This window comes from Pongo abelii, chromosome 10 (genome assembly GCF_028885655.2).
Source record: "Pongo abelii isolate AG06213 chromosome 10, NHGRI_mPonAbe1-v2.0_pri, whole genome shotgun sequence".
In the NCBI taxonomy this organism is placed as follows: Eukaryota; Metazoa; Chordata; class Mammalia; order Primates; family Hominidae; genus Pongo; species Pongo abelii.
Window position 1 is genome coordinate 6,745,919 of NC_071995.2, and position 16,647 is coordinate 6,762,565.

The 16,647-nt window shown below is 53.4% G+C and overlaps 1 protein-coding gene and 1 long non-coding RNA gene across 8 annotated transcripts; one reads left to right on the top strand and one right to left on the bottom strand.

Annotated features, from left to right (window-relative positions):
- The first annotated feature begins 16 nt into the window (after positions 1 to 16).
- On the top strand, positions 17 to 7,496 carry LOC112135796 (uncharacterized). Its single transcript, XR_010135638.1, has 2 exons — positions 17 to 1,019; positions 6,724 to 7,496. It is a non-coding gene; the product is annotated as an uncharacterized LOC112135796 (long non-coding RNA).
- Positions 1,123 to 11,246, bottom strand: PIANP (PILR alpha associated neural protein). 7 transcript variants are annotated; one of them, XM_054527890.2, is made up of 7 exons: positions 11,012 to 11,094; positions 8,453 to 8,512; positions 7,697 to 8,202; positions 6,852 to 6,933; positions 5,833 to 6,054; positions 3,872 to 3,962; positions 2,904 to 3,126 (listed from the first exon to the last, which is right to left on the bottom strand). In XM_054527890.2, the coding sequence occupies exons 2-7, from the start codon at positions 8,467 to 8,469 to the stop codon at positions 2,986 to 2,988; spliced, it is 1,059 nt and encodes a 352-aa protein (XP_054383865.1). In that variant the 5' UTR covers positions 8,470 to 8,512; positions 11,012 to 11,094; the 3' UTR covers positions 2,904 to 2,985. The 7 variants fall into 7 exon arrangements, with proteins under 7 accessions (XP_054383866.1, XP_054383865.1, XP_024112683.1 ...); XM_054527891.2 differs by lacking the exons at positions 2,904 to 3,126; positions 3,872 to 3,962 and adding an exon at positions 1,123 to 2,868 and having other exon boundaries at positions 11,012 to 11,091; XM_024256915.3 differs by having other exon boundaries at positions 2,904 to 3,962; positions 11,012 to 11,096.
- Between the last annotated feature and the right edge of the window lie 5,401 nt (positions 11,247 to 16,647).

Consider the following 16,647-nt stretch of genomic DNA (forward strand, 5'->3'; position numbering starts at 1 on the left):
GCTGGAACACATCCGGCGCCGCTAGCGCTGCGAGATATTCAGGGCAGAAGTTACGATAACCCGGGGCGGAAGTAGCTTCTGCCCAGCGACTAGGTAGAGGGGATGTGACGTTATAGCGGAAGTGAAGGCGGGTTCCGCTAAGGGCAAAAGCTGAAACCGGAGGACTGCGGCCCTGGGCTTCCGGAAGGGACATCTGGGGAAGGTCGGGGGGTGGAAACGCGAGAGGTTCATGAATTATCCATCAAGGTAGGAGAGGAGGTGTGGGTTCTTCAGATGCTGGGACCCTGTTTCTCTTCCCTCTGGGTGTTGAATAAGCTGATGTAGGAAATTACCATTATTTTTTGTGATACCCCCAAGAATGTCTCAATGCTTTGAATATCCGGGAAAGGACTAGGACATGTTCTTGTTTTTCTGAGGTCCCTACTTAGGTCCAGTTAGAACTTCTCCCAGCCATCAAAATCTGTCTCTCTGACACATCCCTTACTTTCTTTACTTTGGTCTTTTCTTGTTGCCCATACCCACATCTCTATCCCCTTACCCTGTTTTACTTTTAAATATAGCACTTATTACTGCCTGATTTGTTTGCTGTCCACCTCTCCCCACTAAAATATTGGCTACAGGACAGCGAGGACTGAATTGTTCGTTGCTGTATCCTCATATCCCGTCAGTTAAGTGGTCTGTAAACTCTTGTTGTATAAATGAACTATAGTTCATTATGAACACCTAATATGAACCCTTTTAGGAAGCCTTGCCTGATTGCTCCAACCTGTAATGGTCCCTCTGAATTCCCATAGCATTTAATACGTACCTTTTATTGATATTTTAACTATTTCATATATGTGATTCCTCAGCAAGATTGTCAGCTCCTCATGGAAGGAAATACGTTGCTTCGCTGAGCATATAGTAAATGCTGAATATGTTGTTTGAACAAGTGAATGCTGTTACAAGCGTGCACCCCGACCTGGCCAGAATGCCCCTGGGCTCAGCTCTAAGGAGAACTGAGGTCTCTCCTACTAACGGTAAGAGCCTCTTGCTGAGAAAAATAACTTTTTTTTTTTTTTTTTTTTTAAGATAGAGTGTCACCCTGTTGCCCAGGCTGAAGTGCATTGGCGCCACCTCGGCTCACTGCAACCTCTGCCTCCTGGGTTCAAGCGATTCTCCTGCCTCAGCCTCCTGAGCAGCTGGGATGACAGTCGCCCGGCACCACACCTGGCTAATTTTTTGTATCTTTAGTGGAGTCGGGATTTCACCATGTTGGCCAGACTGGTCTCGAACTCCTAACCTCAACTGATCCACCTGTCTCGGCCTCCCAAAGTGCTGGGATTACAGGCGTGAGCCACCACGCCCAGCAAAAAATAACTTTAACATAAATAATTATAACGCCCATTTTACAGATAATGAAAATAAGCCTCTAAAGGCTTAAGTGATTTTTTTCCCCCAAGGTCAAGGCAAGAAGGTAACAAAGTACACCTTTAAATATTTAAATAGATGATGCATTTCATTGTAATTGTAGTTTGTATCTTTTTTAAAGTGTCTGTTCCCTTTATCACATTTTTGGGCTCAGCACTCAGTCTCTGTTGACTGAGTAGCAACAGTTGGCAGAGTAAGGATTTTAAGGGCTCAGATGTGACCAGACCTATTGCTGTGTGGGTTAGAGATTGCTGATTCAAGAAACCTTCACATCAGGGGCTGCTATTGAAAGGTGGGAACAGGAAATAGTAATAGCTATACATCCTGGTTCTCCTGCTATTTTCCTGTTTACGTTAATGGGCACTTCCTGGGTCTCAGTGTCTCCGTCAGCCCTATTCCTGCCCTTGCTATAAGAAGGAAGTTTCCCAGCTACTTGGGAGGTTGAGGCAGGAGAATCGCTTGAACCTGGGAGGCGAAGGTTGTGGTGAGCCAAGATCACACCATTGCACTCCAGCCTGGGCAACAAGAACTAAACTCCATCTCAAAAAAAAAGCAGCAAGTTTCAAGTGCTTTGAACTCCTTAGGGAAAAGCTTTAGAACAATAAATGTGGGGCGTAGGGGGAGGAGGGCTGTTAATTTTAGCCTGGGGTTCTCCAGCTGGCATACTGTTTCCATCTTGAATCACTTCCACACCCTGAGCTGTGCCTGGGAGATCCCTCCCTCCTCCTGGGGGCTTCCCCATTCCCTGGTTTGGTCTGAGCCACAATGGCAAGCATTCCAGAAAAATGCTAAGAGAAGCCTGGCTGAGTCATTTGAGGCACAGCTCAGGAGGCAAAGAAAGGATGGTGATGAGACGCTGGTTCCAGTGGTGCCTGTGATGTGTGACCTCGAAGAACCTTCCAGTTCCCAAAAGGGCAGCATGGCCATTGTTTTGTTCTTGGTTAGTGACTCTGCTGCAGCTTTCTGAGGACCTCTCAAAGCCCCACAGTCTCTGTTTCAACTACAGCAGAGAAAAGTTAGGGTTTGCTCCCCAGGGCCTCATGACTCTTCATGGCTAACGTGACAGTGCAATATCATTTGGGAGAATTTTTTTAGTACAGTTCAGAGTCTGAAACAGTCTCCTTCCTCTGTCTTTCCTGCCATCTGACTTTCCATGGGGAAAGGAGGACATTTAGGGAGAGGGAACAGGTGAGGATTTCCAGTATCTTGCTGGTATATTTTAATTTATTTAAATTTAGAGAAACAGCGGTCTAATCAGGCAGTAATTAATTCCCTCATCATTAGGGGCCTTCATGTGTGCCTTTTGCATATGGATGAGCCACGGGTCACACTGTCCTTTTGAAGAGAGATCCTTGCTGAAGGTGAGAGCCCAGTGTGCTCTCCGGCACTTGAGCTCCTTCCCCTTCTGTACCAATGCTTCTCTCTTCTCCCCACCCCCACCTGACAAGGACTAGATTCCTGTGGGGAAAGAAGGAAAGGTTAATGAAGCTTCCTATCCCACCCTCCTTGGATCTGGATCCCTCCCTCACGGCCCACAGTGTATACCATCCATGCCTCATACTGTACCCTCAGGTTTTATCCAGCCCGCTCTCTCCCATCAGCCACCTGCTGGGATATCTTCATGCCCCCAGTGAGTTGACTCCTCAGAAGCTTGTTTGCCTGGCACCTTTGCTTTGAGTTGACCATCAATCCTTGGCCCAGCTCTGCTTCTTTCCCCTGTAGCAGTCCTTTTCTTAGGGAGTGTGACGCCCTGAATGCACACGCTGCTCTAGTCCTGAGAAATACGCTGCCTCCTCCTGGCACTCACCATTATGTGCTGCACAGGCTCAGCCACACTTCCCTCAGCTCACAGTACAGCTCCCAACACCTAAAGCACACACCTACCAACACACAGACATTCCTATCCTAGCTTGAAAGATAAATGCATGGGGGCATATCCAGTCCAGGGCAGCCCAGGCCACCCTTTTGTACACTACATCATCCCTGTCCTCCCTGGGGCCACCACATTTCCAGGGAGCAAGTGGGGCACAGATTGGGGGAGGGGGGATAGATGGGACCTGGGTGGTTACCATAGCAATAGAGCCTAGCAACAGCTGAGAGGCTGATGTGTGGGTTTTCACAGGGCTGTTACAAGAGCCAAACCTAGAATTGGGGACTGAGAGGTGACTGATCCCAGCCGGGCAGCCTGCATTCCCTCCCCAAACACACCCCTTGATCCCACCCCCACAGCCCTGCAGTGCCTCTCTCTGAGAGGGCAGAGTAGGGAAAGCTAATGAGTTAACCACAGGGCTTCTGATTCTGCACAGCTTTTGGGGGGCAGCTGTGGGTGGGGGCAGGTTAGGGAGCAAAGCTGAAAATAAACCGAGCAGGGCAGCTTCTTTCGGATGGCTGGCTCCCTCTCATCTTTTCTCCATTGCTCCATTTTTCTCTTCTTTCCCCCTTCTCCCTCCATCTGTCTTACCAGCTCTCTCTTCCGCCTTGATCCACCTCCTATCCTTCCATGTAACTTTCCTTTTCTTCTGTCTCCCTTCTTTTGGTCTCCTTGACCCTCCCTGGCAAGGAATAAGTGAGCCACGATTTCTATTCTAGTTTCTCTCTTGTACCACTGCTCCTCGCCAGGATGGCTCCCTTCCATTTTGTCCCAAGTTAAAGCCCCAGTTGGCCCCCAGCTCCAGGTCAGAGGAGGGCAGGTGACTTAGGTCTAGAGGGGGTCCCCATCTCATCCTGTACCTCCTCCTAGCTGCCCACCCCCCTCTCCTCCTCTCTACGGGGGTCAGAAGGCAGAACCAGGGGACTTGAGTATCTTGCAAAGGCTTTATTTGAAAATTTTGAAACTTACATCCCACAGTAATTCAAGATGATCACCACAAGAAGAAGAAAGAGATAATACAAAAATATATATCACAGCCTAGGAGCCAGGGAAGATGGGAGGGAGGAAAGTGGAAAAACCAGTGAGAAGCAGGGAAGAACCTGAGGAGGGGGAAAGGGCGGGGAAGCAAAAGGAAGGAGAGTGGAAGGAAGGGGGGAGGAAAGGAGGGGACAGGAGGGAGTCCAGGAAGGGAAGGGTAGATTTGGAGGCAGAGCTCCTGATGGCCTTGAACCAGCTGACTCCGGTCCCTGGCAGCCTAGGTGGAGTTAGGGAGGCCCAAAGGGAGGCTGGGAAGGGAGGACTGGCTCAGAGAATGGCACACACACAGACAGCCAGGACAGACAAGACAAAAGGGACTGTAGGAGAAAGGGAAGGGCAAATGGGAGTCCCTTTCTCGTGTAGTGCAGCAGGCGACTCCCCAAAACCCATCTGTCAGAAAACAGATTTTAGCAGTGGGCTGGGGGTGAAGTCTGGGGCCTCACTACCCCCATTCCCAAGGGGGAGCCCTCAGGGTGATGCCGGCACCCTTGGAGTGAGATGGGGAGACAGAGAAACAAATGGTGTGGAATGGGATGAGACCATGACCAATGAGGGCACAAGAAGCCCCCAGCTCACCTCCCACCCACCTCTGGAGCAGCATGCAGGGGCTGCGGAAACGAGGTGAGTGGGTGTTCATGAGGGAGAGAGTGAGCACGCCGCACAACACCACAACATCAGGCCGGGAAACGCACATGAGAGGTAAAGTGTGCAGGAAACACTGACCACTGAGTGAGCTGAGCACGGAATGTGGGAAGGAGAGTGCAAATGTGAGACAAGAGAGAACATGAGTCAGCTGAGCGGAGCGGTGTGGACGGGGAGAGGGTGCAGGAGCGTGTGCAAATGGCCTGTGAAGATGGAGCTGAGTGTGCAAGGCTTTCATGTGAGTGCACAAGGGTGGGGACAGGGACCCGAAGTCACAGATATGTGAGGCCCCCACCTGCAGGAGGGCGAGCAGATAGGATTGCCCTTGGGGCTGGGGAGTGTTCCGGGGTGGTGTGCAAGGGCAGGAGCCAGGAGCCCCTGTGGCCCCAGCTCCCCACAGCTGCCCCACCCTCAGTGGGATGGGGGCTGTGCCAGCCCCTTGGCCTCCTGCTTGGCTGCACCCCAACATTGGGGGCATCACAGATTCACCAGGGGAATCCTGAGAGGAAGAGGGAAAGGGCACAGTCAGGAACCAAGGGGTAGGCCAGAATAGAAGGGGAAGTTCAAGACAAAGAGGGGGAATCAAGGTTAAGAGGGCAGAGTTGTCTTAGACAAGGTGGCACGAGAAAAAAACCAAAGAGGGCAGAGTTGGAGTTATGGGCAGCAGAGAATAGGACACAGATCCTGAGAGACTGGGAGAAGGAAGGGTGCCTCCCAGAGAGGAGCTGGTCCAGCCCCCTTGGGAGGGCCAGGGGCTGTGGGAGGCCATGCCTGCCTCCTCACCACCCACCCAGAGGGCACCCCCACCCCAGCTCTGAAGACCTAAGTTCCCTTCCCTCTTTGCCCTCCCATCCCATTGCCCCTGCCCTCACCGGTTCAACTGGAAGGCTGGAGCCCCCTTGGGGTGGGGCATCCCAGGCCGGGGTCCCCCTCGGGGCTCCTCATGGTCAGGGGTGGGGGTAGGCGAGTCCCCGAAGGCCCCCAGCACAGTGACTCCGGCCGGGGACAGGTCTGTCAGTGGCTGCTGGCTCTCCTCCTGCCTCAGGGCACCTTGCTGCCCTGACGGTCTGCGCCGCTTCTGGCTGCGGTCCCAGCTGGGGTACCAGAGGGAAAGAGGTTCTCTTGCACACTCAAGCAGCCCCCATCCTGGGCCTGCACCAGTGGTCACCCCCAGCCTTGCCCAGTCACTCCCACCATCTTATAGCAGAGAAACTGGCCTTTAACAGTTCTCTCTACTAAATCCCCTGGGACTCTGTGCCCATAAAATCACTTCCCCTGCCCTCTAGGGGAGCTTGGTAATCTAAACCTCCTTACCCTCCAAACCTGATCCAGATCGACAAAATTAATATCCCCTCCCCACCACCACAATGTCCTCTCCCCTGCACGCCCAGAAGAGTCATTTCTGTCTTCAGCAGACAACTGGCAGGTTTAGTTCTAGTTCAAAGCAAGCTGATGACTTGGACACCTGAGTCTAATGATTCTCTCAGTAAAGTGTGAAGGACTGAGTGATCCATTATTAAATGTGTGCAAAGAAAGCTCCGGATTTTCTCGCTCCCCCCACGCAACCCTAAGAAGGGCTCTGCAGACTGGGTCAGCTTTCTCTGTCTTGGAGGAAGTAGGGGCAAGGGAGGCCCACCAAAGCCCCCAATGCACAGGAATAATTCCCCTGCCCTCCCTTATCCTTGTATTTCCCTGGGAGACAGAATCTGCCCTGATTTCTCACCGTCTTCCCCCAGCCACATCCTTAATTATCTTTTCCCAAGGTCTTGCCTTCATCCAGGATTTCCCACCCACCCCCCAGCAAAATTGCTGCCACTGCCCCTCGTGGCTGGAGCCTCGACTGCCAAACATTCCGTCCCCATTCACCAGCACCCTCCTCCTCCCAGCTTACCAGAACTTGAAGATGATGCCAGTGGCCACGAGAACAATGATGATGGAGATGGTAATTGTGACATAGAGCTGGGGGTCCACACCTGATTGGGGTGGGAAGAAAGTTTTAGGGAGCCCCGAGGTGGTAGGAGCCAAGAGGGGCTGGGGGCTCGGCTGGGGGCTCTGTTGGCTGGAGTGGCATTGCTGTGTGGATCCACACTGCCGACTGTCTGCCCCTCTGGAGCCTCACTCTTTATTGTTATCACCAGCATTCCCCTGAGTTTTCAGCTCTTTTCCTCCACTTTCCCAAATGTATTTCACCAAATCTTATGTGTATATGTGATGAGGATGAGGCCCCATGATCAGAGAGAACCTATCACTATGCCTGGAAACTAAGGGGTGGAGATGTCCTAGTCTCTGCCGTGGCCCAACTCCCAAACCATAGGCCCTGTTCCTCCATCAGCACTCCCTGAGCCAAGACGTCTCCCGGGTAGTGCCCTTCATCCATGGCATTCTCTGCCCAGAATACTCCCACTGTCTTTTCAAGGGCCAGCTCAAATGTCAGTTCTCTGAAGGTGTCCTGATCCCCAAGCAGGAGGAGACCCTCACTTCTCTTTTTTCATAAATCATGCTGCACATGCCTCTATTAAAGCATTTATTACGATGACTCCTCTCCAAGTCCTTTCATATCTGTCTGCTCCAGCGGACCTGAACTCCGAGAGGGTGTCTTTATCTCTGCATCCTGTGCCAGTATAATGCCCGACACATTTGTTGAAGGAGCTAACAGACAAGGCCTCTATTTCTGCCTCTTGGTGTCTTCACCCAGCCTCCCCATCCGTCATATCCCTCCCAGCCTTTCCCACTCACCTTCCCCACGGCCCCCGAACAGGAATGGCCGCAGGGTGGCAGGTGCCTCTCCAAGGATAAGCCCATCTCCATCGCCTCGCATGGAGTCTGAGTTGGGGTGTGGGGTTGCAAGCCCATGAGGGGCTGCAAAACCATAGTCCAGAAATCCGGGATTGGCAGAGTTGGGGTCCCCTCCATCCTCTCGAGACACGGTGGGACCCCACACGATAGCCCAGGGGTACTGGGATGAGGGCGGCCCCTCCTCAAAGCCTGATGGGGTGGCTGGGGGTGCAGTGCCAGGTAGGACTTGCCGACGTGATCTTGGGACCCGAGGAGATCGGCTTGGTGGAGGTGCTCGCTCCCACACACACACATGACGTGGGGCCGAGGGGCCTCCCCGGGCACACGGGGGGCGGGCCGGGGCTGGTGGGGTTCGAGGGGAGGATGAAGAGCCCTGAGCAGGTGGTGGGAGGGGCAGCAACAGCAGTGGCCAGAGAGGGAGGAGGTGGGACAGCAGCAGCGCAGGCCTGCAAGAAGGGAGAGAGTGTGGCTGAGACACAGGCCTACTGTGGGCCTATGTGAGAGAAGGACAGGTTCACACCAGAAACGTCCAGGTTTCCCTGTGAAAGCAGGTGGGCCTTGGGAAGACTCGCCTCATTTCCCATCTTCCAGGGGAGGACAGCCCTCAGGAGGGAAGGCCCGGGATGGGTCTAGGAAGGAAGGAGTCATGACCCCAGGAATGTGGTCTCCAAGCTCCCTCTGCTGGGCCAAACTTACCACATCCTGGACTCCATGTCTGAGGTCTTCCTCAGCTGTGACCCAGATTTTCAGCCTTTACTGGGAGGAAAAGGGGGCCGTCACACCCCAGCCCTGCCCTGTGTACTTCCGCAGCTAATTCATCCACCAATTCTACCCGCATCTGCCCTCCCAGGCCACCTGGCTGCCAGCTATGCTGCTGCACCCGGGATCCACTGCTTCTTAGCATCCTTTTGGGGGAAAAACTCCAGCGTGGCTGCCTGATCAGACCCCAGCCCCATCTACAACTTCTCAGGTCCCTGTTACCTCTCCACCCCAGGGTCTACTCTGGCTTCTCTGGTTTCCTTTCTTCTCACTTCCTCTGCCCACAGCTCCAGGCTTTTCTTGGATCTTAATTTAGAGCCAAGAACCTTGTGATTCCTTGAGCACCTACCGCTAGGGAGGGAGTCTGAGGGTAGGGGGAGGGATGGGGAAGTCAATCTGAGCAAGCCAGTGAGTGTGTGTGCGTGCAGGGGGGCCCTTCCAGCCCTCCCACCCCTCTGGCAGTGCCGGGCATTTGTCTTATGATTAGCCCCAGGAGTCTGCATCTTCAGGAGAAAGGAATGAAGAGCTGGAGGGATGGAAGGAAAGAGACAGAGAGAGGTGAGTGGGAGAAAAACTACAGAATATAATTTTTGCTCTTAATGTTTAATCATCCAAGTGCATAGGTGCCCTCTGAAGGGAGGTGGAGTCAGGAAGAAGCCACCCCCTCAAATGTGGCTCTCCTGGGTAAAGAATCCTGGGAAAATCGGGATGGTTGGTTTTGAAAGAGAAAGGGTATGTTCTCAGAGCTGAGGGTGGTGGATCCAGGAGGGGCAGGCTCCCTAGAGGGAGTGAAGATAGGACACCCGGTGTCCTGTGGATTCTGGGTCTAAATCTGCCCAATGGGCCAGACGCAGTGGCTCATGCCTGTAATCCTAGCACTTTGGGAAGCCAAGGCGGGTGGATCACCTGAGATCAGAAGTTCGAGACCAGCCTGGCCAACATAGTGAAACCCGGTGTCTACTAAAAATACAAAAATTAGCCGGGGGTGGTGGTGGCGCCTGCAATCCCAGCTATTCAGAGGGCTGAGGCAGGAGAATCCCTTGAACCTGGGAGGCGGAGGTTGCAGTGAGCTGAGATGACACCATTGCACTCCAGTCTGGGCAACAAGAGCGAGACTCCGACTCAAAAAATAAAATAAATAAATCTGCCCATTGAATCTTCCCAGAGAACAACAAGGGAACAAGATGGGAAAGTCACGGGAAAGGAGTGGGGAAGTAGGCAGTGGGAGAGATGGGAAGGGGTGAAGGGCTGGGAGATGGAAGGCTGGTTAAGAGTGAGAGAGGAGAAATGTGAAGAGGAAGCTGGCCTGGAGTGCAGGGTGAGAGAGAGCAGGCAGTCCTGAAAAAGAGAGAACTGGGAAGAGAGGAGGAGAGTGGGTACAGAAGACCCGAACTGTGGAGGATGCCGAAGGGAGGAAGGAATGAGAGAAAAGGTCAGGGAGGGGAGACGGAGAGGATGAAGGGGTCACAGGCACAGGGGAAGAAGGGGCAGGAGGAGAAGGAGAGAGCGGTCCAGGCAGGACAGCCAGAGGAGTGGAGAGTAAGGGGATGGGAGAAAAGGGGCAAGAGCCCAGGATGGGGAGAAGGGAAGTGGGAAAGGAGAGAACATAAATGCTTAAGGAAAAATGACGCGAGGAAGGGGCTGGGAAGCAGAGGCGGGAGCAGCAAAGATGGAGGAGTTGGGAATCGCTCCCCCAAATGTAAAGGGATGTGGAGATACCGAAAGACATAGGGATGGGGGCATGCATGGTGGGAAGAAGGGAGAGAGAGGGGAAAGGAAGAAAGCTAGAGGGAGGGAGCGAGGCGTGTAGAGCGAACCAGTGAAGCGGAGAAGGGCTCCCAGGCGCATCTGTGGCCAGCTGACTCTAGGACTATCGCCCCTCCGCCTGTGCATCCCCACCCCCAGCCAACGCCAACCCAGCCCCTGGGCCCCGCACAGCTTCAGCCGCCCCCTCCAGGAAGCCCGCAGTCCCCGGGCTGGCGCGCCACCCCCACCCCTCTCCCAGCTTCTCACCGACCTGTTGTGCGCAGGAGACGAGCTGGGGGTGGGGCAGGAGCCTCGCCGTGCGGGAGCCGGGCCCCAGCCCCAGCGTGGCCCCCATCCCACCCATCCCGCAGGCCCGCACTCCCCGCACAGGGCTGGAGAGCGGCGAGAGTCGGGGGAGACAAGGAAAAGGAGGTCGGCGAAGGGACTCCGAGGCAGGGAGCGCCGAGAGCGGACTGGGGACCCGAAGCAGGAGACTGCGCGGAGCCGCCCGCCGAGCCGAGGCGGGATGGAGGCAGCCGCGGGGACGGGGACGGCTGCGCCAAGGAGGGCGGGAGCGAGCCAGGACCGCGGAGGGATGGAGAGCCCTTCGGGGAAGGGGCGCTGGGAGGCTGGAGGCCTTGTCCCGGGCGAGGGACCGCGTCGGGAGGGGCAGGAGGCGAAGGGCGCGGAGCCGGGAAGGGCAGGGTCTGGCTCCCCGTGGGTGGGGGCGTGGGGGTCCCACTCACTCACCTGCATGCTTGGCGCGGCGGCGCGACGACTGCGGGCGCTCGGGGCTGAGCGGGGCTGGGGGGTCGCAGGAGCGGGCGGGGTGCGGGGCATGGTGGGGAGGTTTGGCCCGCGGCAGGGCGCTGGAGCGGGTGGGGGGCGGGCGCCCGGGGCGCGGGGCGGCGGCGGTGGGAGATGCTCGCCTCGGCTCGGCTCGGCTCGGCTCGGCTGGGCTCGGCGCGGCGGCTGGGACCGCTCCGTCTCCGCCTCCCTCCCCGCGCCGGAGGCCACGCACGGTTTAACCCTCCTGCTGCCGCTCTGCAGGAGTCAAGCCAGGCTATGTCCCAGGTAGAGAGCTGAAGAGGGTGGCGGGGTCCAGCGACCGTCTGGTTCCCTGGGTTCTGATGGCAGTCTCCCCACCTCCTTCACCCCAACTCCAGGGACACCCATGGTCGCCTCAGTCAGTTTCCGAGATTCTGAGTCACTCAATGCTCTGCATTCCCAACTTTGTTCTTTTGTATTGTGTTTCGTAGAGATGGGGTCTCGCTGTGTTGCCCAGCCTGGTCCCGAACGCCTGGGCTGAAGCGATCCTTCCCGCTCAGCTTCCCGAAGTGCTGGGATTACAGGCGTGAGTCACCACTGCCTGTCCCCCAACTTTGTTTTGCCCGCTGTGGAAAGTGCCTGAGGTCAAGGCTGGGGGCAAGGGGTGGAGGAAAGGACTGGCGAGGAAGGACCTTGCACCATCTTTGGATTATCCCCACAGCTTGATCCTTTATTTCACTCTGGCCCTGCTACTATGCATTAAGTGGATCACGTCGAAATTCCTGGGCTTTTCCAGCACTGGAATACCCAGACTGCCTGCTGTGACTTACAAGACCCTACATGACCTGGCTCCTAGGTGGCTCTCTGATTGCCTTTCCTAAAGATTTCTATGCTTCAGCCACATGGGACCTGGTGGATGTTCCTGGATGGAGACAGGCTTAACCTGCCCCAGGGCCTTTGCTTTTGCTGTTCCCTCTGTCTGTAATCCTTTTCCCTGGCTTTTCACTGTTTCCATTCCAGTCTCACTTAGATCCAACGCCTTCTGGGAGGCCTTCCCTAACGTCTCTATGAAAAGTAGCCTCTCCTGCCTCTTCTCCCACCGCCGGGACCCCATCCGTCTCTACCACACTACCCTGTTTTTCCTCAGGGCACTTCTAGGACACCACACTCTCCTCATTTCCCTCCAACCTCACTGACTGTTCTTAGTCTTCCTCGGGTGACTCTAAATATTGGAGCCTCCTAGGGCTTAGTCCTTGGCCATTCTCTCTTTCCACATTCTCTGTCCAGTGATCTCATCCGGTCCCAGGGCTTAAATACTATGTAAATGTCAGTGAGTCCTAAATTTATATCCAGAGCGCCAGACTCATTTATCCAACAGCCTACTTGACATCTCCACTTGGATGTCTAATAGCCACGCAAAGCTAACGTGACTAAAATAGATGTCTTGAATTCCCCCACCCCCGATCCATTTTTCTCCCAGTGATCCCCATCCTGGGGCTTGACAACTACTAGTTGTTCAGGCTAAAAATCTAGGAAACATCCCTCCTTTCCCCTTTTTTTCACTGATTCTCTTCCTGTATCTAATTCACCAACAAGTCCTGTGGGATCTGTGTCCAAAATATATCCCGAATTCATCTCCTTCTATCTTTATTGCTGTAGTCTTGGTCTAAGCCATCATGTCTCATCCAGATTATCATAGTAGCTTCCTCATTGGTCCCTGCTTTTGCCCTTGTCTTTACAAACTAGTTTTTGCTATATTGATAATATTTTAAAAATCAAAACCATGTCATGCTCTTCCCTGCTTAAAATATTCGAGTGGTTTTTCATTACACTTGGAATAAATCTGAACTCCTTGTAAGGAGAAGCCCACCAGCCTGTACCCACGTCATACACAGTGCTCCTGCTGGATCAGACTACTTGCTGTTCTGTAACATCAGAAGTCATTCTCTTAGCATCCCTGCACTTTTTTTTCTCAAGACAGTGTGTCTCTCTGTTGCCCAGGCTGGAGTGCAATGGCACGATCTCAGTTTACTGCAACCTCTGCCTCCCAGGGTCAAGCAATTCTCCTGCCTTAGCTTCCCAAGTAGCTAGCGTGTACATGCAGGGGGAGCCTTCCAGCCCTCCCAGCCCTCCCACCCCTCTGGCAATGCCCACTACCGCCCTGCTAATTTTTGTATTTTTTGTACAGACAGGGTTTCACCATGTTGGCCAGGCTGGTCTTGAACTCCTGACCTCAAATGATCCACCAGCCTTGGCCTCCCGAAGTTCTGAGATTATAGGTGTGAGCCACCGCACCTGGCCCCTCCACCTTTGATTCCCTCTTCCTGGAATGTTTTGCCACCCCTCTCCCCATCTTCACCTGGTTGGCTCCTTCATCCCTGCTCAAAATCTAAAGTGGCCCCCACTCTGTTTCCTCATTATGTTTCATTGTCTTTCCAACTCATCACTTTCTATTTATTTATTTATTTATTTATTATTTATTTATTTATTGAGATGGAGTTTTGCTCTTGCAGCCCAGGCTGGAGTGCGATGGTGCGATCTTGGCTCGCTGCAACCTCTGCCTCCCAGGTTCAAGCGATTCTCCTGCCTCAGCCTCCCAAATAGCTGGGATTACAGGCGCACACCACCATGCCTGGCTAATTTTTGTATTTTTAGTGGAGACGGGGTTTCACCATGTTGGCCAGGCTGGTCTCGAACTCCTGACCTCAGGTGATCCTCTCACCTCGGCCTCCCAAAGTGCTGGGATTACAGGCGTGAGCCGCCACGCCCGGCCCGACTCATCACTTTCTGAAATGATCTTATATGTGTTTGCTATTTACTGTCTGCTCCCTCCTGCCCCCCTATACATTAGAGAGCCAAGATCTTATTTGTCTTGTTTACCGTGTATCCCGACTCCTACTGCAGTGCCTTGGCATGTAGTAGATGCTCAACATGTACCACTTAATGAACTTCTTCTGGGACCCCTGCCCACTCTGAACTCTTTTAATTCTCTCCTCTGCTGTCCTCCAGCCGTTCCTCTCTAGTTGCCTGCCCCCTGCTGATCTCTGCCCTACGCCAAATGCTTCAGGTTGAGCCCATGCTCATGTCCACACCCCTTTAGATCCTCTTCCTTCATTTGCTGCATTGTGACCCGTTGTCAGCCTGGCGCTCCTGCCTTATGAAAGGAAGGAAGCCTGCTGTTCTGACCAGCATCTGCAGCAGCTGCCCTCTTGCTTGCCTGTCCCTGACAGCCCTTCATTTGAGGTCAGAACAGCAGTGAGTGAGCCGTCCTCCTAGTGTCTCCCAGTGGTGGGGGAAAGACAAGGCACACTGGATGTGAACCCGGCCAAGGGGCCATGTGAGTCAGGTGTGCAACTCCTGCCACATCCTGGGCCCCTTAAGCCTCAGAGCATCCTGAGGATATGCTCCAGGTGAATTCATGTCACTGGCATGGACCAAGTTTATCAAGTGAATATTCATGTTCAGTGTAAGTGCCTTTGACACTGAGGACCTTGGGTCATTAATTATTTCTATTATTCTTGATTCATTCATTCTTTCCACTTTTTTTTTTTTTTTTTTGAGACAGGGTCTCACTCTGTCGCCCAGGCTGGAGTGTAGTGGCACAATCATGGCTCTGCACCCTTGACCTCCTGGTTCAAGCAGTCCTCCCACCTCAGCCCCCAAGTATCTGGGACTACAGGTGTGTGCCACCATGCCAGGCTAATTTGTGGTTGTTGTTGTTTTTTATTTTTTGTTTTTTGTTTGTTTTTTTTGGCAGAGATGAGATTTTGCCATGTTGTCCAGGCTGGTCATACAAATATGGTCATTTAAATGCTGTGACATGCCAGGTACCGTGCCATGGCTGGGGATACAGTGGAGAGCAAGAATGAAGTCATCACTGTCTTGGTGGAGCTTACACTCTGGTAGGGAGACAGTACAGTGATAAATGTGACTTCAGATGAATTTGAGGACCTACGCACACTCTACAGTCTCTATACAGTCTCTATACATCCTTGTCCTGTTTCTGGCTCTGCTGGTATCTTCATCACTATCTCTGGGCTCATTTTTAATTTATTTATTGGTTTTCAGAGACGGGGTTTCGCCATGTTGGCCAGGCTGGTCTCGAACTCTTGAGCTCAAGCAGTCCTCCCACCTTGGCTTCCCAAAGTGTTGGAATTACAGGCGTGAGCCACCGCGACTGGGCTCATTTAGGGTGAATTTCTATTTTCTGTCCTCAAATATCCAATATTCTTCTTCTGAACTCTTCTCTCTCTCAGCTGATGATCTTGCTTGCTGCTTTTCTGAGAAAATAGAAACAGGCAGGAGAAAACTTCCCCACTCCCACCAGCACACCCTTAGCCCCACTGCATCTACTGTGGGGAATCTCAAACCCTGCCACCCACGCAAAGTCATCACTCCTGCAAATGTCCCTCCCTCTCCTGCAGCATCACTCTCCTCCTGTCTACTTTTTTTTTTTTTGAGACAGAGTCTCGCTCTTTCGCCCAGGCTGGAGTGCAGTGGCGCTATCTTGGCTCACTGCAAGCTCTGCCTCCCAGGTTCACGCCGTTCTCCTGCCTCAGCCTCCTGAGTAGCTGGGACTACAGGCACCCGCCACCGCGCCCAGCTAATTTTTTGTATTTTTAGTAGAGACTGGGTTTCACCGTGTTAGCCAGGATGGTCTCGATCTCCTGACCTCGTGATCCACCCGCCTCGGCCTCCCAAAGTGCTGACATTACAGGCATGAGCCACCGCGCGCAGCCGTCCTCCTGCCTACTTGATCATTGCCAGCAGCACACAAACACGCTGTAATTACTCCCAGCTTAAAATATCTTCCTCAACTGGCTGTCCAGCCCCAGCCTCTGCCCTTCTCTGCTTCCCTTTACAGGAAAGCTTTCCAAGAAGATGCTCTCTATTCACCATCTCCTCTACTTCTCCAATTCTTTCTCTTCTGTATCAACTTAAATCTAAACTCTTTAGCTTTTTTTCTTTTTTTGGGGGGGACAGAGTCTCGCTCTGTCACCCAGACTGGAGTGGCCTCCCAAGTAGCTGGGACTACAGGTGCCCGCCACCACGCCCGGCTAATTTTTTGTATTTTTTAGTAGAGATGGGGTTTCACCGTGTTAGCCAGGATGGTCTCGATCTCCTGACCTCATGATCCGCCCACCTCGGCCTCCCAAAGTGCTGAGATTACAGGCGTGAGCCACCGCGCCCAGCTTAAACACTTTAACTTTTGTAATTTACTTTTTTTTCTTTTTGAGACAGGGTCTCACTGTGTCGCCCATGCTGGAGTGCAGTGGTGCGATCATAGTTCACTGCTGCTTGGAACTGCTGGGTGCAAGCACGTCCTTCTGCCTTAGCCTCCAGAGTAGCTGGGACTACAGGTGTGCACCACCAGCCCAGCTAATTTTTAAATTATTATTTTATAGAGGTGGGGGGTCTCACTATGTTGTCTAGGCTGGTCTCCAACTCCTAGCCTCAACTCAACACCTTAGCCTCTTTTTTTTTTTTTTTTTTTTTTGAGACTGAGTCTCACTCTGCTGCCAGACTGGAGTGCAGTGGCGCGATCTCGGCTCACTGCAACCTCTGCCTCCCGGGTTCAAGCGATTCTCCTGCCTCAGCCTCCCGAGTAGCTGGGATTA